The sequence below is a fragment of the Agelaius phoeniceus genome, chromosome 29 (genome assembly GCF_051311805.1).
Source record: "Agelaius phoeniceus isolate bAgePho1 chromosome 29, bAgePho1.hap1, whole genome shotgun sequence".
Taxonomy (NCBI): Eukaryota; Metazoa; Chordata; class Aves; order Passeriformes; family Icteridae; genus Agelaius; species Agelaius phoeniceus.
Genome location: NC_135293.1, coordinates 662,305 through 685,610, shown reverse-complemented (window position 1 = coordinate 685,610; position 23,306 = coordinate 662,305). Strand labels below are relative to the sequence as shown.

The 23,306-nt window shown below is 67.2% G+C and overlaps 3 protein-coding genes across 3 annotated transcripts; 1 reads left to right on the top strand and 2 right to left on the bottom strand.

The window, feature by feature from the left end:
- Positions 1 to 364: 364 nt before the first annotated feature.
- On the bottom strand, positions 365 to 3,151 carry LOC129131324 (uncharacterized). The gene is made up of 3 exons (XM_077191523.1): positions 2,667 to 3,151; positions 1,642 to 2,482; positions 365 to 1,107 (listed from the first exon to the last, which is right to left on the bottom strand). The coding sequence occupies exons 1-3, from the start codon at positions 3,088 to 3,090 to the stop codon at positions 987 to 989; spliced, it is 1,386 nt and encodes a 461-aa protein (XP_077047638.1). The 5' UTR covers positions 3,091 to 3,151; the 3' UTR covers positions 365 to 986.
- A 1,079-nt stretch (positions 3,152 to 4,230) lies between these two features.
- SSBP4 (single stranded DNA binding protein 4) lies at positions 4,231 to 15,913 on the top strand. Its single transcript, XM_054650054.2, has 17 exons — positions 4,231 to 4,389; positions 5,845 to 5,917; positions 6,023 to 6,084; positions 6,883 to 6,967; positions 9,457 to 9,546; positions 9,935 to 9,994; positions 10,126 to 10,195; positions 10,302 to 10,372; positions 11,648 to 11,715; positions 11,811 to 11,856; positions 11,953 to 11,988; positions 12,095 to 12,149; positions 12,669 to 12,739; positions 12,872 to 12,950; positions 13,709 to 13,737; positions 15,185 to 15,286; positions 15,652 to 15,913. The coding sequence occupies exons 1-17, from the start codon at positions 4,334 to 4,336 to the stop codon at positions 15,679 to 15,681; spliced, it is 1,083 nt and encodes a 360-aa protein (XP_054506029.1). The 5' UTR covers positions 4,231 to 4,333; the 3' UTR covers positions 15,682 to 15,913.
- Positions 15,914 to 17,868: 1,955 nt separating this feature from the next.
- Positions 17,869 to 22,864, bottom strand: ISYNA1 (inositol-3-phosphate synthase 1). The gene is made up of 11 exons (XM_054650226.2): positions 22,597 to 22,864; positions 21,609 to 21,733; positions 21,368 to 21,529; positions 20,862 to 20,991; positions 20,595 to 20,788; positions 20,345 to 20,494; positions 19,835 to 20,050; positions 19,593 to 19,757; positions 19,403 to 19,516; positions 19,097 to 19,314; positions 17,869 to 18,220 (listed from the first exon to the last, which is right to left on the bottom strand). Exons 2-11 carry the CDS (start codon positions 21,720 to 21,722, stop codon positions 18,016 to 18,018), a joined length of 1,668 nt encoding a protein of 555 aa, XP_054506201.1. The 5' UTR covers positions 21,723 to 21,733; positions 22,597 to 22,864; the 3' UTR covers positions 17,869 to 18,015.
- Positions 22,865 to 23,306: the final 442 nt, after the last annotated feature.

The window sequence follows — 23,306 nt, the reverse complement described above, 5'->3', positions numbered from 1 at the left end:
GCACCAAAGGGATGGGGGGAACCCCCCTGGGATGTTGGTGGCTCACACGGTGTCCCCAAGGGCTCCCCACGGCCCCATGGGGTGGCTCTGCTGTCACAGCTCCGTTCTGTCCCCTCTTGGGGCTGTGCTGGGCTTGGCAGTTCCTGCTGGGGACCCTGGGGCAGGTGAAATACGGGATCTCTGCTCTGGGGGGGGATTTGGGGATCAGGGTCTGAGGGCTGCAAGCTGAGATGGCCTCTCTGGGGACAGGGCCTGGACACACCTGGCTTGGGACCCCCACTTTGGGGACACAGACTCTGGGAACCCCCAGGAAAACCCCATGTCCTGCCCAGGGCTTCCCACAGACCACGAGCTATGCGGGTAATTAGAGATAATGAAACCATTTAATGGGGCACAGTGAGTCCTCCCAGGGGCTGGGGGGACACCCAGACAAGCCATGGGCTCCCTATGCCCCAACAGCTCTGGGCCTCACCAGGAGGAGTAAAAAAAGGAGCTTTTGCTTTTTCTTTGTTCCCCAAAGCAGCAGATTTAGCAGGAAAAGATTGAGCAGGTGGCACCGGATGTCCCCAACCGCCAGGCGAGCTCTCCATCGGCTCGAAAGGGGAAGAGGAAGCCGAGGCCGTGGTCAGCCCCGCTGAGCCCGTGCCGAGCCGGCCCCGGCTCCTCCCGCGGTCCCGGCCGTGCCCCGGCCCCGCGGCTCCGGTGCCGCTGCCGGCGGATGCGGCCGAGGCGGCCCCGCGGTCGGTGGCCGCAGCCCCGGGAGGAAACGTCAGCTCAGCCCTCAGCTCCGCCTGAGAACTGGGGCGAAGGAGGGAGCCGGGGCTGCCAAAAAACCCAAAAAACCCCGCAGAAGGCGCTGCCACAGGATGTGCGTGGGAACCACGCGTGGCCCCGCAGGGGAACGTCCCCGTCCCCTCTGGGCTGGGGGACGGCCAGGGAAAGGGACGCAGAGGGTCCCCCCAGGCCTCCCGGCGCCCCCCAGCCCCTCACGGGTCAGGGGTGAGGTAGATGTCCTCGGTGGCGCCCAGAGTGTTGGCGTAGATGGGCTGGTCCCCGGCATCGGCCGCGCCCTCCAGGAAATAATCCTCGTGCAGCAGGACCTGGGGGCTGGCACAGGGAATGCCACGGCTGGGAGGGCATGGGAAGGGTGGGAAGGGTGGGAAGGATGAACAGGATGGGATGGGATGGGATGGGATGGGATGGGATGGGGTTGGATGAGGATGGATGGGATGGGATGGGATGGGATGGGATGGGATGGGATGGGATGGGATGGGATGGGATGGGATGGGGTTGGATGAGGATGGGATGGGATGGGATGAGGATGGGATGGGATGGGATGGGATAGGATGGGATGAGGATGTAAAGGGCTGGATGGGATGGGATGGGATGGGATGGTTTGGGATGGGATGAGGATGGGATGGGATGGGGTAGGATGGGATGGGGTGGGATGGGATGGGATTGGGGTGAGATGGGATGGGATGAGGATGGGATGAGGATGTAAAGGGCTGGATGGGATGGCAGGTTCAGCACAGGATGGAGCGGGATGAGGCCGGATGGGGCAGGACCACACATGGGGGCACAGCGCAGCAGGGCGGGGGTGGAACATTCCCGGAACGCCCATTCCCTGTGCCGGAGCCTCACCTGTAGCGCGGCTCCTGCCACGCCGGGGCCGATCCCGCCGGGGCCCGGCCGGGACTCACGAAGACGTTCTCGTAGTCGGGGCCGTCGGTGGCGTCGGCGGCGCCGCCGCTCCCGGTGTCCCGGCTGATGTAGCGGGGCTGGCGGAGGCTCCCGGCGGGATCCTGCTTCCCCCTTGCCCCGCCGCCCACCGCGGCTCCCGCTTTCCTCCGCCGGTACCAAACCGCGGCCACCAGCGCTGCCACCAGCGCGGCCACCCCGGCCACCAGCCCGGCCGCCAGCGCTGCCACCAGCCCCGCGCCCGGCCCGCACTCCCGGCCGTGGAACTCCGTGACGTTGAAGGGATGCCCGTGCGAGGTGAGGCACCGGCAGCTGATCCCCCTGCGGGCACAGGGGGCCAGGACGGTGCCCAGCACGTCGCAGCGGCAGGAGACGCTCAGGGAGCGCAGCGAGGGCTGGAAGGCGGCGGGGGGCACGGCGGGGAGGGGGTTCCCCTCCAGGCTCAGGTTCCGCAGCGCCGTGGCGTTGCTGAAGAAGCCGTGGGGCAGCTCCCGCAGCCGGTTCTCCGCCAGGTCCAGCTCCTCCAGCCGCGGCCCCAGGCGGGCCGAGGGGCTCAGGGCCTCGATGCCGTTGTGCCGCAGCAGCAGCCGGCGGTGCCGCCCGAACGGGCTCCAGTCCAGCTCGGCACAGCCGCTGCTGCTGTTGGTCAGGTCCAGCTCTGGGGAAATGTCCAGCGTCAGAGGGAAACAGGGGGACACGAGGAGTATGGGGGTCACGGGGAGCAGCAGCAGCAGCAGCAGCGGGGTCGCAGGGACCCCCATGGTCCTTCCACTGCAGCGGGAGCCTGGTGGGAAACGGGAATCAGGAGACCCCCATGGGCACCGGATCCCCCCTCCCAGAGCAAACCAGCGCAGCCCAGTCCGGCCCCCTCCCCAGGGCCGCTATCGCAGGGCTGGGCAGCTCCTGGCGGTCCCAGTGGGGCATTTCCTGCCCCCCTTCCCCCTCCCAAGCACGGCAGCCCCACTCGCCTGCGCTCCGGCCGCTGCTGCCTGGTGTGGGGAAGAGGAACAGGCGGGTCCGGCTGTCCCGTGTCACCCGGCCAGGGCGTAGCCGGCCCCGGGGGGGCGGGGGGGGCAGCACCCCCACGTCAGCACCCCCTGACCCCTGCCAGAGCCCCGCTCCTTTCCTGGGGGGCTGAGCATCCCCCCGGCGCTGCTGAGCGTCCCGGTGGCCCCGGTGACCCGAGGGGTGGGGGACACGCGCGTGGGCACAGAGACCCCCTCCGGCAGCACAGGGACCCCCCCCGAGTGTGAGGGGACCCCGGGGCCGGGTGGGACCCAGGGGACTCTGTGGCTGTGTCCCCTGGCAGGGTGGGTGTCCCCATCCCGGTGTCCCCTCCCCGTGCCTGCAGCTCAGTGTCCCGAGTGCATCGTGCTCGTGTCCACTCCCCATGTCCGAGCCCCCTCCGGGGTCCGTGTCCCTCCACGTCCACCCCTGTGTCCATCCCTGTCCCCCCGTGTCCCCCCCGTGTCCCCCCCGTGTCCCCCCGTGTCCCCCCCTTGTCCCCCCGTGTCACACCATGTCCGTGTCCGCCCCCTGGTGTCCGAGTCCCTTCGTGACTACCTGCTCCCATTCCTGTCCGTGTGTCCCCCTCGTGTCCGTGTGTCCCCCCCGTGTCCGTGTCCCTGTATGCCCAACCCCTCGCATGTGTCCCCCCGTCGTGTCCACGTCCACCTGTCACATCCGTGTCCCTCTGTGTCGCGTGTCTGAGGCCACCCCCTCGTGTCCCTCCATGACCATCCTGTCTCCATCCCCTCGTGTCGCTGCCCTTTTAAGTCCACCCCATCGCCTCCGCGTTCACCCTGTCACATCCGTGTCCCTCTGTGTCCCCCGTGTCCCCCTGTGCCCCCCCTCCCATGTCCACCCCTTCATGTCCGTGCCCACCCTTTCTTGTCCGTGTCCCTCCGTGCCCATCCCCTCGCGTCCGTGTCCGCCCCGCCGCATGTCCACTCCCTGCACCCTCCGTGTCCGCGCCCACCCCCTCGTGTCCCTCCGTGACCACTGTGCCCGTGTCCCCTCGTGTCCCTGCCCCTTTAACTCACCCCCTCGTGTCCCTGACGCCCCGTGTGCCCCCTCCCTGGATGCCCACCCCCCTCGTGTCCCTGACCCCCCTCGTGTCCTCGCCCCTCCATGCCCACCCCCCCCCGCCTGCGTCCCCCGTGTCCGTGCCCACTCCTCGCCCTCGCGTCCCCGCGTCCACCCCCTCGGCTCCGCGTCCACCCAGCCCCATCCGCGCCCCCCTGTGCCCGCTGTGCCCACTCCGCGGTGCCCGTGACCCTCCTCGCCCACTGCCCTCGCCCCCCGTGTCCGTGTCCGTGTCCGTGTCCGTGTCCGTGTCCCCCTCCCCGCCGCCGCCCCTCTCCCTCCCTCCCTCCCTCCCTCCTCGGCGCGGTCCCCACCGCCTCCCCCCGCCGCCATCGCCCCTTTAAGCGCGGCGCGCGGCGCGGGGGGGGTGGTGGCGGCGCTGCCGGAACAGCCGCGCGGGGGGGGCGCGGCGGTTTCAAGCTCCCCCTCGGGCGCGCGGCCGCAGCCGGCGGGGCCGGGCCGGGCCGGGCCGGGATGGCGGCGGGGGCGGCGGGGGCGGCGGGGGCCGCGCGGGGCCGGGCCCGGGGCCGCTGACAGCCGCCGCCGCGCCATGTACGCCAAGGGCAAGGGCTCCGGCGTGCCCTCGGACGGCCAGGCCCGCGAGAAGTGAGTGCGGCGCCGGGCGGCGGCGGGGGACGGCCGGGGCGCGGAAGTTTTTGCCGGGGCGGGCGCCGGGGGAGCGGGGACGGAGCGGGAAGGGACGGGGGGGGGGGAAGAGAGATCGGGAAAAGCGGGGGGAGCTCGGGGGGCGGGCGGACCCCCCGGCCCCGCCCCGCCGGGGAGCACCGGCAGCCGCGGGGCAGCGGGAGCTGGCGGGGGTCAGCCGGGCACCGGGAGCCGGGATGAGCCCCCCGGTCTGCGGCATCCCCCGCGGCACCGGGAGCCGGGATGGTCCCCCCGATCCGTAGCATCCCCCGGGGCGCCGGGAGTCGGGATGATCCCCCCCGGTCCGTGCTATCTCCCGGGGCACCGGGAGCACGGATGATTCCCCCCGATCTGTGCCGTTCCCCGGGGTACCGGCAACCGGGATGATCCCCCCGGTCCGTGGCTTCCCGGGGCACGGGGACCCGGGATGATCCCCCCCGATCCGTGACATCCCCCGGGGCGCCGGGAGCTGCGATGTGCCGGGGTCCGTGGCATCCCCCGGGGCACCGGGAGTCGCGATCACGCCGGGGCTAACGGGAGCCGGGATGTGCCCCCCGGGTATTGCCATATCCCGGGGCACCGCGAGCTGCGGGAGCACCGGGCTGATCTCCCCGGTCTGCGGCATCCCCGGGGGCACCGGCGGCCGGGATGTCCCTTCCCCGAGCGCGCCATCCCCCGGGGCACCGGGACCCGGCTGCTCCCCCTGCTCCGTGCCCTCCGCCAGGGTACCGCGAGCGCACCGTGCCCGCCGGGACCGGGGCTGAGCCCCCGGTCTGTGCCATCCCCCGGGGCACCGTGACCGCGATGGCACCGGGGCTACCGGGAGCCGGGATGTGCCCGGTCCGCAGCATCCCTGAGGGCACCGGGAGCCCTCCCCGGCCGTGCCATCCCCCGGGGCAGCGGGACCCGAATGGCCCCGGGGCTGCCGATGCTCCGCGGCCGCTGCCAGCCCCGGTCCCCGCTCCGTGCCCCGCCGTTCCCGGCTGTGTCCCCGTGCCCGAGGCCACCGCGGTCCCCCCGGGGCAGCTGCTGGGGCCGGGGGCTGCGCCCAGCGGGGCTGAGACCCCCGTGGGGACCCCGCGGGTCCCGTTCCTGCTCGGGGTTCCGCGGGTGCCAGCGGGGACACGCGTGGTGGCACCGGGCCCCGAGCCACATCCTGTGTGGGTTGTGTCACCTGTCCTGGAGCCACCCCAGCGCTGCTGCCGTGCGGTGTCACCGGTGGGAGTCACCCGGTGCCACCGCTGGGGTCCCTCGCAGGGCGGTGACATCGAACCTCCTTCATTAACCTGCACTAATTGAGGGGAGGGGGCTCCATCCCGGCTGTTCCCCGTGTCGCTCGGGGTCCCTTGGGTGCGGGTGTCACCGTGGCGGTGGCAGGGCCCTGACGCTGTCCCTGTCCCCGTCCTGTCCCCCCAGGCTGGCGCTCTACGTCTACGAGTACCTGCTGCACGTGGGGGCCCAGAAATCCGCCCAGACCTTCTTGTCGGAGGTAAAGGGGGGAGGGCAGCGCCCCCGGACCCCCCCACGCCACCCACGGGGGGTCCTGGAGCCGCTCCCGTCCCTGCTGACCCCCCCGGCCATGTCCCCCTCGCAGATCCGATGGGAGAAGAACATCACGCTGGGGGAGCCCCCCGGCTTCCTGCACTCCTGGTGGTGGTGAGTTGGGTTTTGGGGGGGCTTGGAAAGGGGGGGAACCCCCCCATTCCCATGGCAGAGGGGCTGGGAGGGGGTCTGGGATCTGTCCCCCCCCCCCCATTCAGCCACCACATCCCCTCGTACCCCATGAACACAAACCTGTCCCTCTGCTTTTCCCATCAGCGATTTGGGGGCCCCCCCTTTCCCTCCCATGCCGGCCCCCCCTGCCCGGCTCCTCCAGATGGATCCAATTTGGCACCAAGAGTGGAGCTTGGGGGGGGCTCCCGGCCCCGGGGCTGGACCCCCGCGCTGGGGGGGCCTCAGCAGAGCCCCCCGAGGAGGGTGTGGGGATGGGGGGGGGGCTCGGGTGATCCGGGGGTGATTTGGGGAGGGGGGCACACACAGCGAGGGGGGGCTGGGGGTTAACCTGGCACCCAGCCAGCACCCCCCAATCCTGGGGGGGCACCCAGACACAGGCAGGGCCCCCCCCCCCGCGCTGTCCCAGCCCAGGGCGGGGGGCGCGGGCAGGGGACCCCCCCCCCCATGCCGGGATGCTGCAGCCTGATGTAAAGTCCCAGGAATTTGGGCTCCGGCCGTAGCGACCGTTTCCAGGGAAAACAGGCGGGGAAAGCAGCGCCGGAGGAGCCGGGAGGCCCCCGCCGAGGGAGGGGGGACACGGCCGCGGCCCCCCCGGCCCGGAGCGTGGCCGGGCTCACGTGGGGCTCGCTGGGAGGGGTCAGGGCTGTGTAAATTGGGGGGGGGGGGGGGTCCTCACCCTCTGCCCCCCCACCCATCCCAAGCCCGCTCTGGTTTTCCCAGCGTGTTCTGGGATCTGTACTGCGCCGCCCCGGACCGCCGCGAGACCTGCGAGCATTCCAGCGAGGCCAAAGCCTTCCATGACTACGTGAGTGCCTGCCCGGGGGGGCTCCGTGTGCGCTGACCCCCCCGCCCCGCCCCGGGGCTCCTGCAGTGCCAGCCCCGATCTCTGGGTGACCCATTTCCCATGGCACAGCGAGGGGGGGTTAATCCCTGGGGGCCTGGCTCTGTGCCCCCCCCCCACTGTCACCCCCCCCACCCAGGGGACAGGGACCCCCCCCCATTCCCCCCACGCCATGGGCACGGTGCCAGCCGGGGGTGCCCAGCCCGGGGTGTCCCCTGCTCCCCTGGCCCCACCCGGGCTCCTGGGGGTCACTGTGGGGCTGGGGCTCAGTGGGGCCCCCCCACACTGAGGGGACCCCTCCAGAACAGCTCTGCTCCCTCCCAGTGCCAGCTCTGGGGCTTTCGTCACTGCCACAGAGGCAGCAGCCCCGGTGTTCCTGGTGTTCCCAGTGGTGTTCCTGGTGCTCCCGGTGTTCCCGGTGCTCCTGGGTCCCTGTGCCCGCTCCTGCCAGGGCTGCAGCCACGGGAGGGGCACGGGGGGTGCTGGGGCACCGTGCCCTGGGATGGGGAGTGGTCCCCAAGATGCTTCAGGGTGCACAGTGCTGTGGGATGCAGGACCCATGATCCCCAGGATGCTGTGGGATGCTGTGGGATGCAGGATCCATGATCCCCAGGATGCTGTGGGATGCAGGATGGTGCAGGGTCCACAGCCCCACAGGATGCAGCATTCTGTGGGATCCACAGTGCTGTGGGATTCTGTGGAGCCCACGGGGCTCTGGGGTGGAGGATGCCACAGGATGCAGGAGGCCCTGGGATGATGCAGGAGGCCCTGGGATGATGCAGGAGGCCCTGGGATGATGCAGGAGGCTGTGGGGTGATGTAGGATGATGTAGGATGATCCAGGACACTGTGGGATCCACAGCCCCACAGGATTTGGGATGCTGTTCCGTGTAGGATGCCTCTGTAGGATCCAGGGTCCTGGGGGGGTCCCTGTCCCTGTGGGGACACCCCTGGTGGCACAGGGGGGACTCTGTGGGCTCAGGACCCTGCAGGGCCCACGGGCATCCCCTGCCCCCCAGGAATCCCCTGACCCCCGTGGGCTCCCGTGGGGTCTCGGGGGGTCTCAGGGGTTCCCGTGGGTTCCCGTGGGTTCCCGTGGGTTCCCGTGGGGTCTCAGGGGTCCCCGTGGGTTCCCGTGGGGTCTCGGGGGGGTCTCAGGGGTTCCCGTGGGTTCCCGTGGGGTCTCGGGGGGTCTCAGGGGTTCCCGTGGGTTCCCGTGGGTTCCCGTGGGCCCTGTGAGGCTGCGCTGGCGCCGCGGGGGCTGCAGCAGGACCCCCCCCCCCGCCGCCCCCGGCCCCGTGGCTGCGCAGAGCTGATTTCCATGCTGGAATTAATGAGGCTGCTGCCGGTGCGGTGCCGGTGACGCCGGGGACACGGCGCGGGTCAGGCCACGTTGCCATGGCACTGCTGCCTGCCAGGGCTGGGGGGGAGCCCCGGGGCCCCCCCGCAGCCGCTGGGGTGCCCCACGCAGCCCCGGCCCCATCCCAGTGCCCGGCCAGGCTGAACTGGGGGGGTCCCAAGGGTGGAGCTGGGGTCTCCTCGTGTTCCCACCAACCCCCCCCCCCACCCCGCCCCAGGCACGTCGGGACCCCCAGAGCATCCTGGTGACCCCATAGAACTGGGGGGGCCCAGCCTGTGCACAGCTGTTAGGGGTGGGTATTGGCAGCAGCTGCCCCACAGCGGGGTCTGGGGTCCCCCCGGGGGTGAGCAGCCCCCCCAAAGTGCCCCCCCCACGTGCCCCCCCCCTCCAATTTCCTCCCTCCTGACCTTGAGCCCGCAGGAGGAGCCGCAGCTCCCCCACCTGTTGCCATGGCAACTCTGCTCTGCATCACCGAGCGATGGGGGGGCCGGGGGGGCCCCGTTTGGTCCCTGCTCGGAGGGGACAGCACCGTCACCCCCGGGGATGGCAGCTGGGGACAGCAGCAGCCCCAGCCTGTCCCTGTGGCTGCATCCGGGGGTCCCCAGGAGGGGACGCAGCCCTGGGCCCCCCCCGGGACCCCCGTGGATCCCCCCCCCATGGGGCACAGACCCCATCCGGGCGTCCCTGGGCTCTCAGTGCCACCAAGCCTGGGTGTCCCAGCCGTGTCCCAGGTGTCACCGCGGCCATCCCTGTCCCCAAAGCAGCAGCAGCCCCCACCCATGGGGACCCCCACCCCTGCCGGGCTCTCGGTGCCTTGGGGGGCGCGGGGCCCCCCGGGCGGAGGGGGCAGCGCGGGGTCCCCCCCTTCTCCTCCCTGCTCCAAATTGGAACCATTTGTGGCGCCGGGGCCGGGCCGGAGGAGCGGAAAAGCGCCGCATTCCTTCCCTTTACAGCTCCCCCGGCCCGGCCCGCGCCCCCCGCCCCCGGCCGCTGCGGGGGCCCCGAGCTCGGTGCTGCACGGGGGGCGCTGGGGACCCCCCCGGCCCGCTCTGAGCTCTGTGTCTGTCTGTCTGTCTGTCCGTCTGTGCCCGCAGAGCGCGGCGGCAGCGCCCAGCCCGGTGATGGGGAACCTGCCCCCCGGGGATGGCATGGCCGGGGGTCCCGTGCCCCCCGCCTTCTTCCAGGTACCGCCCCCACCGTGTGTCCGTGTGTCCGTGTGTCCGTGTGTCTGTGTGTGTGTGTGTGTCCTGTGTGTCCCGCATGTTCGTGTGTCTGTGTGTCCCGTGTGTCCGTGTGCCCTGTGTGTCTGTATGTCTGTGTGTCCTGTGTGTGTCCGTGTGTGTGTCTGTGTGTCCTGAGCGGGTTTTGGGGAGGGCGGGGTCACACCCCCACCATGGCACAGCCTCCCCCCATGTCCCCACCGCCCCCTCCGAGGTCACAGCCCCCCCCATGGGTCACAGTCCCCCCCCATGGGTCACAGCCCCCCTCCATGGGTCACAGCCCCCCCAGGGTGACACTGACCCCCCCCCAGCCCCAGCTGACCCCCCAAACCCCCCCCTCTCTCTCTTGCAGCCTTTCATGTCCCCCCGCTACCCCGGCGGCCCCCGGCCCCCGCTCCGGATGCCCAACCAGGTGAGGCGGTCACTGCCGGGAACCCCCTCCCCAAATAAAGGGGTGCAGCCCCCTCCCCTAATAAAGGGGTGCAGCCCCTCCCTCCCCAGCACCCTGACCTGCTGTTGCCCCCTCCCCTCCCCTCTGTGCAGCCCCCCGTGGGTGTTCCTGGCTCCCAGCCGCTGCTGCCCAACGCCATGGACCCGGCTGCTCGGGCTCAGGGTGAGTCTGGGGTCCCCTGGGGTCCCTGAGCCCCCCCCCACAGCCCAGAGTGGGGGTTCGGGGGGGCTCTGGGGGTCTCACGGCTCCCCCTCCCCCATCTGTGCAGGGCATCCCGGCATGGGGGGCCCAATGCAGCGCATGAACCCCCCCCGAGGCATGGCCGGCATGGGGCCGCAGGTATGGATGGGGGGCACTGGGGTAATGGGGGACTGGGGTAATGGGGGACTGGGATAATGGGGGACTGGGGTAATGGGGGACTGGGGTAATGGGGGACTGGGATAATGGGGGACTGGGGTAATGGGGGACTGGGATAATGGGGTACTGGGATAATGGGGGACTGGGGTAATGGGGGACTGGGGGACTGGGGTAATGGGGGACTGGGGTAATGGGGCACTGGGATAGGGGGCACTGGAATAATGGGGGACTGGGGTAATGGGGGACTGGGATAATGGGGGCACTGGGGTAATGGGGGACTGGGGTAATGGGGGACTGGGGTAATGGGGGACTGGGATAATGGGGGACTGGGGTAATGGGGGACTGGGATAATGGGGGACTGGGGTAATGGGGGACTGGGATAATGGGGTACTGGGATAATGGGGGACTGGGATAATGGGGCACTGGGGTAATGGGGGACTGGGGTAATGGGGGACTGGGATAATGGGGGACTGGGATAGGGGGCACTGGAATAATGGGGTACTGGGATAATGGGGCACTGGGATAGGGGGGCACTGGGATAGGGGGCACTGGGGTAATGGGGGACTGGGGTAATGGGGTACTGGGATAATGGGGTACTGGGATAGGGGGGCACTGGGATAATGGGGCCGCAGGTATGGGGGGCACTGGGATAGGGGGGCACTGCGATAGGGGGCACTGGAATAATGGGGTACTGGGATAATGGGGTACTGGGATAGGGGGGCACTGGGATAGGGGGGTACTGGGATTATGGGATAATGGGATGATGGGATAGTGGGATACTGGGTTGATGGGGTACTGGGATAATGGAATACTGGGGTACTGGGGTACTGGGATAGGGCAGGGTCAGCAATGCAAGGGTGGAAGTGGTTACAGGGACAGGGTGACAAGGATACGGGGACTGGAATGGGTACAGTGGGACAGGAATGGGGACACGGGGATGGGATAAAGGGATGGGAATGGGAATTCAGGGATGGGGACGGGGAAACAAGAATAAGGACATGGGTGGGGACAGGGATGGGGGTAACAGGGACTGGGAATGGGGATATAGGGACGGGGATGGGAATTCAGGGATGGGGATAACAGGGACAGGCAATGGCGATATAGGGACGGGGATGGGAATTCAGGGATGGGGATAACAGGGACATGCAGTGGGGATATAGGTTCGGGGATGCCTTTTGGGCACAGGGATGGAGGTCACAGCGGGGATGGGGGCAGTGCTGGGGGTGTCCCAGCCCCGCTGACCCCCCTGTCCTGCAGAGCTATGGCAGCGGGATGCGCCCCCCCCCCAGCTCTCTGGCTGGCCCTGGAATGCCCACCATGAACATGTAAGAGCCCCGTGCCCCCCCCCGTAGCCCCCCCAGCGTGGGGGGAGCCTCGGGACCGGCAGGACCCCCCCTCACTGACCCCATTGCCTTCCCAGGGGTCCCGGTGGCCGCGGGCCCTGGCCCAACCCCAACGCCAACTCCGTAAGTTTGGGGATTTGGGGATTTTGGGGAAGGGGGTCCTATGGGGGTGCTGCCCCCATGTCCCCCCCGTGCTGAGTCCCCTTTGTCCCCCCCCAGATTGCCTACTCCTCCTCATCCCCTGGGAATTATGTGGTGAGTATTGGGGTGCGCTGCTGGGGACGGGGGGGCTGCAGTGACCCTGTGACCCCCCCCAAAACCCACCCCCCCCTTTTTTTCCTTTTTTCCTTTTCCCTTCCAGGGCCCTCCTGGGGGTGGTGGCCCCCCTGGTACCCCCATCCTGCCCAGCCCCGGAGGTGAGTGAGGGGATTTGGGGCAGTGAGTGGGATTTGGGGCTGTAAGTGGGATTTTTGGGTGGGTGAGTGGGATTTGAGGGGGGGTTATTGTGATTTGGGGGGTGTGAGTGGGATTTGGGGCTATAAGTGGGATTTGGGGGTGTGAGTGGGATTTGAGGGGTGTGTGATTGTGATTTGGGGGGTGTGAGTGAGTGGGGTTTGGGGGATGTGAGTGGGATTTGAGGGGGGTGATTGTGATTTGGGGGGTGTGAGTGGGATTTGGGGGGTGTGAGTGGGATTTGGGGGGTGTGAGTGGGATTTGAGGGGTGTGATTGTGATTTGGGGGGTGTGAGTGGGATTTGGGGGGTGTGAGTGGGATTTTTGGGTGTGTGAGTAGGATTGGGGCTGTGATTGTGATTTGGGGCTATAAGTGGGATTTGAGGGGTGTGATTGTGATTTGGGGCTATAAGTGGGATTTTTGGGGTGTGACTATGATTTGGGGTGCCACATTCACCCCCCCACGTGTGCTGTCCCCCCCAGACTCCACCAACTCCAGCGAGAACATGTACACCATGATGAACCCCATGGGACCCGCGGGGAGCCGGCCCAACGTGAGCCACAGGGGAGGGGACAGGGGAGGGGACAGGGGAGGGGACACGGGGCCGGGGACAGGGGAGGGGACAGGGCCGGGGACAGGGCCGGGGGTCCCCCAGCACCCCTCAGCCCCCCCTTTTCCCTTGCAGTTCCCCATGGGGCCCGGAGCCGAGGGGCCCCTGGGCGGGATGAGCGCCATGGAGCCGCACCACATGAACGGGTCCTTAGGTGGGTGACAGCCCTGGGGACAGCAGGGACCCCAAAATCCCAAATCCTGCGGGACTGGGGCTCCCTCTGAGGCTGGATGGGCTCGTGCAGTAGGAGGGGGTGGGAGGGGGAATGGATTGAGGGGACAGGCACGGATTTGGGGACATGGACACAGATTTGGGGACATGGACATAGGTTTGGGGACATGGACACGGATTTGGGGACATGGACAGGGATTTGGGGACACAAACAGGGATTTGGGGACATGGACACGGATTTGGGGACATGGACACAGATTTGGGGACATGGACACAGCTTTGGGGACACAAACGGGGATTTGGGGACATGGACACAGGTTTGGGGACACACACAAATTTGGAGTCACACACAGGGATTTGTGGACACAGATTTGGGGACACAAACAGGGACTTGAGGATACACACACAGATTTGGGGATATGTACACGGATTTGGGGACACAAACGGGGATTTGGGGACATGGACACAGATTTAGGGACACAAACAGGGATTTGGGGTCAAACACACAGATTGAGGGGACACACACAGGGATTTGGGGACATGGACACAGATTTGGGGGCACACACACAGATTTGGGGACACAGATGGACTGGATTGAGGGACACACACGGTTTGGGAAGGACACGTGGATTATGGAGGGTGGGGGACACAGTTTGGGGGACACACGTGGGTTAGGGACACTCAAATTTGGGGACACACGTGGATTGGGGGGTCACTAATGCCCCACTGTCACCCTGGCAGGCTCCGGGGACATGGATGGGCTGCCAAAGGTGAGCTGGGGACCCTGGGACCCCCACGGTGCTGCACCCCATTTATTGGGGTCCCCCATGTTCTGGGCCCTCCGTTTATTGGGAATCTCCAATGTGCTGGGATCCCCCCCATGCTCTGGGACCCCCAGTAAATGCACTGGGAGCCCCCCACATCTATTGGGATCCCGTTTTTGGGACTCCCCCATATTCTGGGAACCCCCCCCATTTATTGGTACCCCATTTACTGGGGGTAAATGTGCTGGGGAAGCCGTGGTCCCTCATTCATTGGGACCACCCCATTTATTTGGGTTCCCCCATGTTATGGGACCCCATTTATTGCCCCCCACCATTTACTGTGACCCCATTGATTTGGGTTCCCCCATGTTATGGGACCACCCCATTTTTTGGGATCCCATTTATTTGGGCTCCCCCATATACTGGGACCACCCCATTTTTTGGGACCCCATTTTTTGGGACCCCATTTATTGCCCCCCACAATTTACTGGGACCCCATTTATTGCCCCCACCATATATACTGGGACCACCCCATTTTTTGGGACCCCATTTATTGCCCCCTACAATTTACTGGGACCCCATTTATTTCCCCCTCACCGTGTACTGGGACCACCCCATTTTCTGGGACCCCATTTATTGGGACCCCATTTATTGCCCCCACCATATACTGGGACCACCCCATTTTTTTGGAACCCCATTTATTGCCCCCGACAATTTACTGGAACCCCATTTATTTCCCCTCACCATATACTGGGACCACCCCATTTTTTTGGGACCCCATTTTTTGGAACTCCATTTATTGCCCCCCACAATTTACTGGAACCCCATTTATTGCCCCTCACCATATACTGGGACCACCCCATTTTTTGGGACCCCATTTTTTTGGAACCCCATTTATTGCCCCCGACAATTTACTGGAACCCCATTTATTTCCCCTCACCATATACTGGGACCACCCCATTTTTTGGGACCCCATTTATTGCCCCCACCATGTACTGGGACCACCCCATTTTCTGGGACCCCATTTATTGCCCCCCACCATTTACTGTGACCCCATTTATTTGGGTTCCCCCATGTTATGGGACCACCCCATTTATGGGGACCCCATTTATTTGGGCTCCCCCACTTTTTGGGACCCCATTTTTTGGGACCCCATTTATTGCTCCCGACAATTTACTGGAACCCCATTTATTTCCCCTCACCATATACCAGGACCACCCCATTTTTTTGGGACCCCATTTTTTGGGACCCCATTTATTGCCCCCCACAATTTACTGGAACCCCCTTTATTGCCCCTCACCATATACTGGGACCACCCCATTTTTTGGGACCCCATTTATTTGGGTTCCCCCATGTGCTGACACCCCCCCCATCTCCTGTCACCCCATTAATCCCCCCCAGCACCCCCATACCCCCAGCCCCACTAACTCTTGTCCCCCCTCCCTCCCTCCAGAGCTCCCCCAGTAATTTGGGGGCCCTGAGCAACCCCCCCGGGACCCCTCGTGACGACGCCGAGCTGAGCAGCAATTTCCTAAATCCCTTCCAAAGCGACAGCGTAAGGGACCCGGCGGGGACCCCCGCGCACCCCCGGGGGGGCAGGAGGAGAGGGCGGGGGGCCCGTGGGGGGCGCGGCCGGGGACGGGGGGGGTCAGCGAGCAAAGCCCAGCACTGGCGACCCCCCCAGATGGTGTCACCCCCACCGCCACCACCGCCACCACCGGCATCATCATCATCATCAGCACCACCACCGGCAGCGGCGACAGCGGCAGCGGGGGGGGCGCCTTGGCCGAGCGAGGTGTGAGGATGAGGAGGGCGGCGCTGGGGGGGGGGGGCGGTGTGTGTGCCCCCCCCCCATCACCCGGGCCCCCCCCCCCCCCCGGCCCCGCTGATAACGCTGTGGTGTCTCCGCTCTCTCTGTAGTACTCGCCCAGCATGACAATGAGCGTGTGAGCCCCCGTGTGAGCCGAGGCCGCCGACAGCCAGACCGCCCTCACCCACCACCGAAAACAAAACACAAAAACGAAACGAAAAAATTCATTGATTTTAATGATCTAATGATCAGAGCCCCCCCCCCGCCCCGCCCCGCCCCGTCACGCCCAAACCCCCCCCAAACCCCCCCCTTTCAGCGCCCCCCTCCCTCCTCTTCCTCCGCCCAGTTCCGCCCCCTCCTTTTTTTTAATTTTTTTTTTATTTTTTGCTTTTTTTTTAATTTTTTTTTCTTTTTTTTTTTTTTTTTTCCCAAACGAACACTAAAAACGAACAGGAAAAAAAAAAAAAAGAAAGAAATAATAACGATGATTAGAAATAAGTCACGTGACTTATTTGCTGCCCACCCCCCCCCCTAGCACTGGGACCCCCCCCCCCCCCTCTGTTTTCCAGCACTGGGAGCCTCCTTTTCCAGTCCTTCCCCCCCCTCCCCAAACTGGGAGCGCTCCCAGCACTGGGGTTGACCCCCCCCAAAATGCTGGGACCCCCATTTATGGCCTCCCCCCCAGCACTGGGAACCCCCCAAAATGCTGGGACCCCCATTTATGGCCCCCTCAGCACTGGGGACCCCCCAAATTGCTGGGACCCCATTTATGGCCCCCCCCCAGCACTGGGAGCCCCCCCCAAAATGCTGGGACCCCATTTATGCCCCCCCCGGCACTGGGGACCCCCCCCCACACATTCCCAACCGCAGCCCCCCCCCCTCCCCAGGGCGGGGTCGGTGCTGAAGGGGGGGGGGGGGGGGCTGGAGGGGCATTTTTGAGGTGTTTTGCCCCCCCCCCCCACGTAGCAAGGGGGATTTTTTGGGATTTTTTTTGGGGGGGGCCTCCGTGGCATTGTGCCCCCCCCCCCCCCTCCATGGCAGGTGGCGCCAATCCCCCCCCCCCAATTTGGGGCATCTGGGGGGGTTCCCTGAGCTGTGCCCCCCCCCCCCTCCCAGTTCTCCCAGTGTCCCCCCCCGAGTCCTGGAGGGGGAAGAGGGGGGGGGGGGGGGCAGACCCAGCACAGCCCCCCCAGTGTGGGTGCAGCCCCGACCCCCCCCAAATCCCGGCTGTGCTGGGGGAGGGGGAAGGAGTGGGGGGGGTCCAGGCCGTGCCCCCCCAATGGCGCAGCCCCCCCAGTGCAGAGCAGCCCCCCCAGCCCCAGCGCCCCCCCCCAGTCTGTGTGCTCAGCCAGCACTGTGACCCCCGGCCCCCCCCGAGCACCAGACCGGGGCCCCCCCCCCCGCTGCCCCCCCCAGGGACCACTTCCATATGAAGGAATTTTTTAATTTTTTTTTTTTTTTTTTTTTTTTGGTGTTTGGTTTTATTTTTTCGGGTTTTATTTTTTCGTTGTTTTATTTTTTTCTGATTTTTTCCTCTTTTATAACAGAAAGGACCTCAAAGCCCCCCCCCCCCCTCCCCTTTACCCTCCTCAAGAGCCCCCCCCCCCCCCAAAATGCCGCTGCACACCCGGACCCCCCCCCCCCCCTGTACAGCCCCCCTCGTGTCCCCCCCAAAAGTGGGGTGACCCTCCCCCCCCATAGGCGTAGTTCTGTTCTGTGTAGGGACCCCCCCCTCATTTCTAAACCTGTAGATCGCCCCCCCCCCCCCATTGCTTATCAAAACAAAATGGGGGAACAACCCCCCCCCAAAAAAAAAAGAACAAAAAAAAAAAAAAAAAACAAAAAAAAGAAAAAATACAAAAAGAGCAAAAAAAGAACAAAAAAAAAAAAAGCCCTAAAATGACAAAAAAAAAAAATCCACGACCCCCCCCCCAACACCCCCCCCCCCCGCATCAATAAATGTAATTTGATTTTTTTTCAGAAGGCGGCGATGTTTGGGTCTCACTGGGGGTGGGGGGGACCCCAAAACCGGGTGAAGGGACCCCAAAACCAGACGAAGAGGAACAAGGAGAGGGGGGACCCCAAGAACCAAATAAAGGGACCCCAAAACCGGCTAAGGTTCCAAGGAGGACCCCAAGACCAGATGAGACCCCAAAAACCAAGTGAGGGACTCCAAAACCCAAGTGAAGAGACCCCAAAACCGAGTGAGGGACTCCAAAACGAGGTGAGGTTCCACGGAGCCACCAGGGGGACCCCAAATACCAGATGAGACCCCAAAACCAAGCGAGGGACCCCAAAACCCAAGGGAAGAGACCCCGAAGCCGAGCGGGGGTGTCCCGGTGCGCTCGGGGTTTATTGGTGGGTGCGAAGCTTCACAGTTTGGAGTCCCCATCCCCAATTGGGGTGAGGGGGGGGGAACCGCCCCCCCCAAGCCCACCCCGTGCCCCCCACCCCCCGCCCAGCCCCATTTGGGGTCAGTCGGCGCCGTCGATGTGCAGGGGGGCGCGGGGCGCCCGGGGGGCGCAGGGGGGGTGCCCGTTGAGCTGGGTGGGCACCGGGGGGCTCTTCTTGGGCACCAGGGGGCACGCGGCCCCCCCGGGACAGGCGCGCTTGGGGCTCGGCCGCTGCATCTTGTGCTCCAGCTGCATGTGGTTCTGGGGGGGCAGCCCCAGGCAGGCCCTGCGGGCACACAGAGGGTCAGGGGGGCACCCACGGGCATGGGGGGGTGGCACGGGGCTGGGCAGGGGTGGGGGGACATGGGGAGATGGGAACGGGAGGGATGGGGGACACGGGGAGGGGGCTTGGAGGGATGGGGGACATGGGGAGATGGGAACGGGAGGGATGGGGGACATGGGGAGATGGGTGTGGGGGGTTTGGGATGGGTGTTCAGGCACTGGGGGTGTTGGAATGGGTGTTCAGGCACTGGGGGTGTTGGGATGGGTGTTCAGGCACTGGGGGTTTGGGATGGGTGTTCAGGCACTGGGTGATGAGCTTTGGGAACTGGGTGACACCAGAGTGTGGCCCCTCCAGGTGTTGGGCACTGGGAGCAGCAGGAATGGGAGCAGGGACCCCACTGGTGCTCAGACCTGTGGGATTTGGCACCCACTGGAGTTGGGCAGCCCCAGGCACTGGGAGCCCCAAGGTTTGGTTACTGGGATCCTCTGGTTTTGGGCATCCCCTGGGGCATCAGGGACCCGCTGGGTGCCAGGGTCTGTGTGCTGGGACACCCTCGGCACCGGGACCTTGCTCCCCTTGGGCACCCCGTGACTGGGAAATGGGGACCCACCTGAGCTGGGACCTTGGTGCTGGGCATCTCCAGGGCCTCTGGGCACTGGGACTGTCACCAGCACCTACTGGAACCCACTGGTGCCACTGGGAGCCACCCCCAGCCCCAGGCACCCCAGGCCTTGGCCTCCAGCACCCCCCGGATCTGGACACCCCCCGGTGGGCACTGGGACCCCCCCGGCACGCTGGGTACCCCACCCTGGGAGCCCCTGCACCCTGTGGGTGCCCCTGCAGGCACGGGGCTGGCGGCACTCGGTGGCCCCCGGGTACCTCAGGATGTTCTCGATGCAGCTGCGCTGGCGGAACAGAGCGTTGACCACGGGGGAGCCCTCGGGCACCAGCGGGGCCTTGCAGAGGAAGGCGAGGATGGACAGGACGCTGTGGAAGCCCTGGAACTCGGGGTCGGCCTCGGTGCAGAAGGAGATGCGCTGGCACAGCTCCGTCAGGATGGCCAGGTCCAGGATGATGGGGCTGGCCAGCAGCGAGTCCTGCGGGCAGCCAGGGGTCAGCGGCCGCCGTGGCACCGAGGGGACGCCCCGGGGACGCCGCGGGGACGCCGCGGGGGCCTGCACGCACCTCGCAGGTGTTGTGGATGACGATGGTGTTGGTGCCGCCCATCATGATCTCGGACGTGTACTCATCCAGCGCCCGCTTGCTGTCCCCCACGTAGGGCACGTACTTGATCACCACCTGCCAAAGCCACGGCCCCGTCAGCCCCGCTGCCACCCCGGGTGTGCGTGTGACCCCCCCGGGGCCCCCCACTCACGCAGTGGTCGGGCTTGTCCTGGGGGCCGTAGAGGACGGGGTTGGCCTGGACCGTGTCGTCCACCACGTTGCTCTTGGAGATCTCCTTGGAGCGGAACTGCTGCGGCGCCGACAGGTTCTTCCCATCGTTGTTCCCCAGGTGGTTGTAGCTCACGATGGACTTGGTCTGGGCAGGGGGCACGCGGGGAGGTCACCCCCTGTCCCCTGCAGGTGGGGACGGGCCCCCATTGAGCCCCCACCTACCTTGAGCCCGGCGCCCACCAGGAAATCCACCAGCACCGACTTGAGCTTGGTCTGCCCCGACTTGAAGTCGTCGCCGCCGATGAAGACGCGGCGCTGGGCGGCCAATTCCACAGCCCCGGGCACGAAGGTGTTCTGGGGGGAGCCGTTGATGTAGGCACAGCCCTCCAGGATGCTGGCAACGGCGAACAGCGTGGACGGCGACACCTCCAGGCCTCGCTGCGGGGACACGGGGCGGCTCAGGGCGCCGTCACCATCCCGAGAGTGTCACCATCCCAACGGTGTCACCATCCCCACGGTGTCACCATCCCGAGAGTGTCACCATCCCAACGGTGTCACCCTCCCAAGAGTGTCACCCTCCCAAGAGTGTCACCATCCCCACAGAGTCACCCTCCCAAGAGTGTCACCATCCCCACAGTGTCACCATCCCCACAGAGTCACCCTCCCGAGAGTGTCACCATCCCCACGGTGTCCCCCTCCCCACGGTGCCACCCTCCCCGGCCGCCCCCTGACCTCGATGGCCCTCAGCAGGTTGTCGGCGGTGTCGTTGAGCCCCGGCACGATGTCACAGAACCTCTCCGTGTTGGCCGTCCACAGGACGATGACTTTGTCCACGCCGCTGCTCTCCTTGAAGTCTCGGATGTCCCTGCGGATCTGCTCCACCTGGGCACGGCCGAGGCGGGGTGGGGGACGCGTCAGGACCCGTGTCCCTTGTCCCCTCCCCCGTGTCCCTTGTCCCCTCCCCTGCCCCGCCCGGCCGGACCTGCTGGGCCATGGGGCCGCGCAGGACGTTGTCCGCCCGCTCCTCCTGGTTGGCGGCGATGAACTCGGGGATGTAGATGGAGGGACGGGGCTTCATCTTCTCCATGTGCGGCCAGAGCTGCTCCTGCAGCGGCCACTCCAGCACCTCCGCCCGCCGCATGGCCTCGGCCAGGTTCAGCGAGGAGATGTCCCAGCCTGGGGGACACGGGGTGACCCAGGCGCTCGGGGCGCCCCGCGCCGCCGGGGGGCCCCCCCGTGCCCCACCTACCGTCGAAGACGATGTCGTTGGGGTGCACCATGGGCAGCAGGTCCCGGAAGGGCACGTAGACATCACCCGAGGGGCCGGTGCCCAGGCACACGGTGGAGGCTTGCAGCAGGGAGCCGTAGTAGTTGGCTGTCTGGGATGGGACAGGCAGGGATGAGGCCTGGGGGGCAGAGGGGTCCCTGCACCCCCAGAGTGGGGCTGGGGCTGCAGAGCCCCTCTGCAGGGGCAGGGAGGGGATTGGGGTGCGGGACACCAGGGCAGCTGAGCTGGGTGTCCCCAGCCCTGTGGGATGACCCCAGGTCCCAGGACATCACTGGGGTCCTTCTGGGGACACCCCAGGGACGTGGCCCTTGCAGGGGTCACACTGAGGACACCCCAGGGATGTGGGTGCAGGGGTCACACTGAGGACACCCACATCGCTGGGGTCACATTGAGGACTCCCATGCCACTGAGGTCACTCTGGGGACACCCACCTGGCTGGGGACACCCACCTTGCTGGGGACACCCACCTTGCGGCCCGTCTTGGTCATCCAGGAGAGCCCCAGCCTGTTGGCCAGCACGGCCGCTGTCACCGTGGTGCCGTTGTTGCCCCCCCAGCCCACCAGCATCACCCCCAGGCGCGGCACCTGCCGGCCGGTGCGGAAGGTGAAGCGGGTGGAGCACGGCCGCACCTGGGGACAGAGAGAGGGCACAGCTGGGGACAGCGGGGACGAGCGGAGCCCCCCCGACCCCCCCGGAGCCCCTGCCCACCTTGGTGACGCCGTTCTCCTTGCAGACGTGCACGGTGCTGTAGGTGTACTTGGCCTCGATGAAGTCCTTGCTGTAGGTGACGTTGGGGCTCTCCACGAGGAATGGCTCTGCCATTGTTCCTGGAGCTGCAATGGCAGGAAATGGGTGTCAGCACGCCGGGCCACCCCCCCGGCCCTCCCCGGGCCCTCCGCCCTGCTGGGACGTGGCTCTGCCGCCCGTGGGGACCTTGGCTCCCTGCCCTGCGGGGTGGTGGTGGCGCTGGGACGGTCACTGCGGCCCCTTCCCACCCGGGTCGGGGCCAGGGGCGGTTTGGGGGGCGCAGCCTCGCCCCAGAGGGCCCGGGGGGGGGCACGGTCCTGCTCGGGGCAGGCAGGGACCGTCCTGGTGTCACCTCGCTGGGGGTGGCACAGCGGGGATCAGGGATGCTCCCAGGGGACGAGGGTGTCCCTGCACGCCGGGGGGCTGGGGGTGCAGGGGACACTGTGGGGGGAATTGTGTCTTCCCTCGATCCCTGGGGGTGACAGAGGTCGCGTCCAGGTGACGTGGGGACAACCCCGCACCCTGGGGTGGCGCACAGGGGACAGCAGGGGTGTCCCTGCTGCTGAGGGTGTCAGAGCGTGCAGGGGACGTAGGGACAGAGGCTGTCCCAGCTCCCAGGCATGCAGAGAATTTGGTGACAGGGGCGGTCCCTACGCCCTGGGGTGACAGATGGGGCAGGGGACGTGGGGACCAGCGCTGTTCCCACTCCCAGAGCTGTCCCAGGGGACATCGCGACCAGGACTGCCCGGGGTGGCAGAGGGGACACGGGGACAGAGGCGGTCCCTGCACCCCGGGGTGGCACAGGAGACGTGGGAACAAGGACGGTCCTCTCCGGGGGAAAGGGCACTTGGGGACAGCGCTGTCCCAGCGCCCGGGGGTGGCGGGGGGGACACGGACCCGCAAACCCGAACCGCTCCGGGGTCGGTCCCGCCCCGCCGCGGGCACTCACCGGACCGGGCCGCGCCGGGCGCGCAGGAGCCGGAGCCGGGGTCTGAGTCTGTATCGGTGCCGGTGCCCGGTGTCCGGTGCCAGTGGTTGTGCCCGGTGCCCGTTGTCCGGTGGCGGTACCGTGTGCCCGGTGCTCGGTGCCCAGTGCCGACAGCCGGTGTCCGGTGTTCAGTGTCCGGTGCTCAGTGTCCGGTGTTCAGTGTCCGGTGTCCCGTGCCCGGTGTCCGGTGCTGCCCCGCGGGGACGATGCGATCGCGCTGCGGCCGCCCCGGCTCCCGCCGCTTAATCGGCTCCGCGGCCCCGCCCCGGCCCCGCCCCCGCCCGGCCCCGCCCCCCCGCACGTGCCCACCGGTACCGGCAGCCCCGGACCCCCCGGACCCCCCCCCCCCCCCCCGACCCCCGGTCCCGGGGCACGTGCGGGGCTCCCCGGACCTCGCCGGCCGCTCGTACCGGGGCAGGGGGGCGGGAGGGGGAAGCGGCCGCTGACCCGGGAAGGGGAAGTGTCGCCGGGGCCGGTCCCGGGCCAGGACCGGGGGTCCCGCCGCCGCCTTCCGGCCATTGAGAGCCCCGGGCCGGCGGCTTCCTGCGCCCGGGACCCGCGGGCGCCTTCCCACGGGGCCGCTCCCACGGGGCTGCCAGCCCGGCACCGGCACCGGCACCGGCACCGGCACCAGCACCGGCACCGCGCTGCCCGGGCAGGGGCACCCCGGC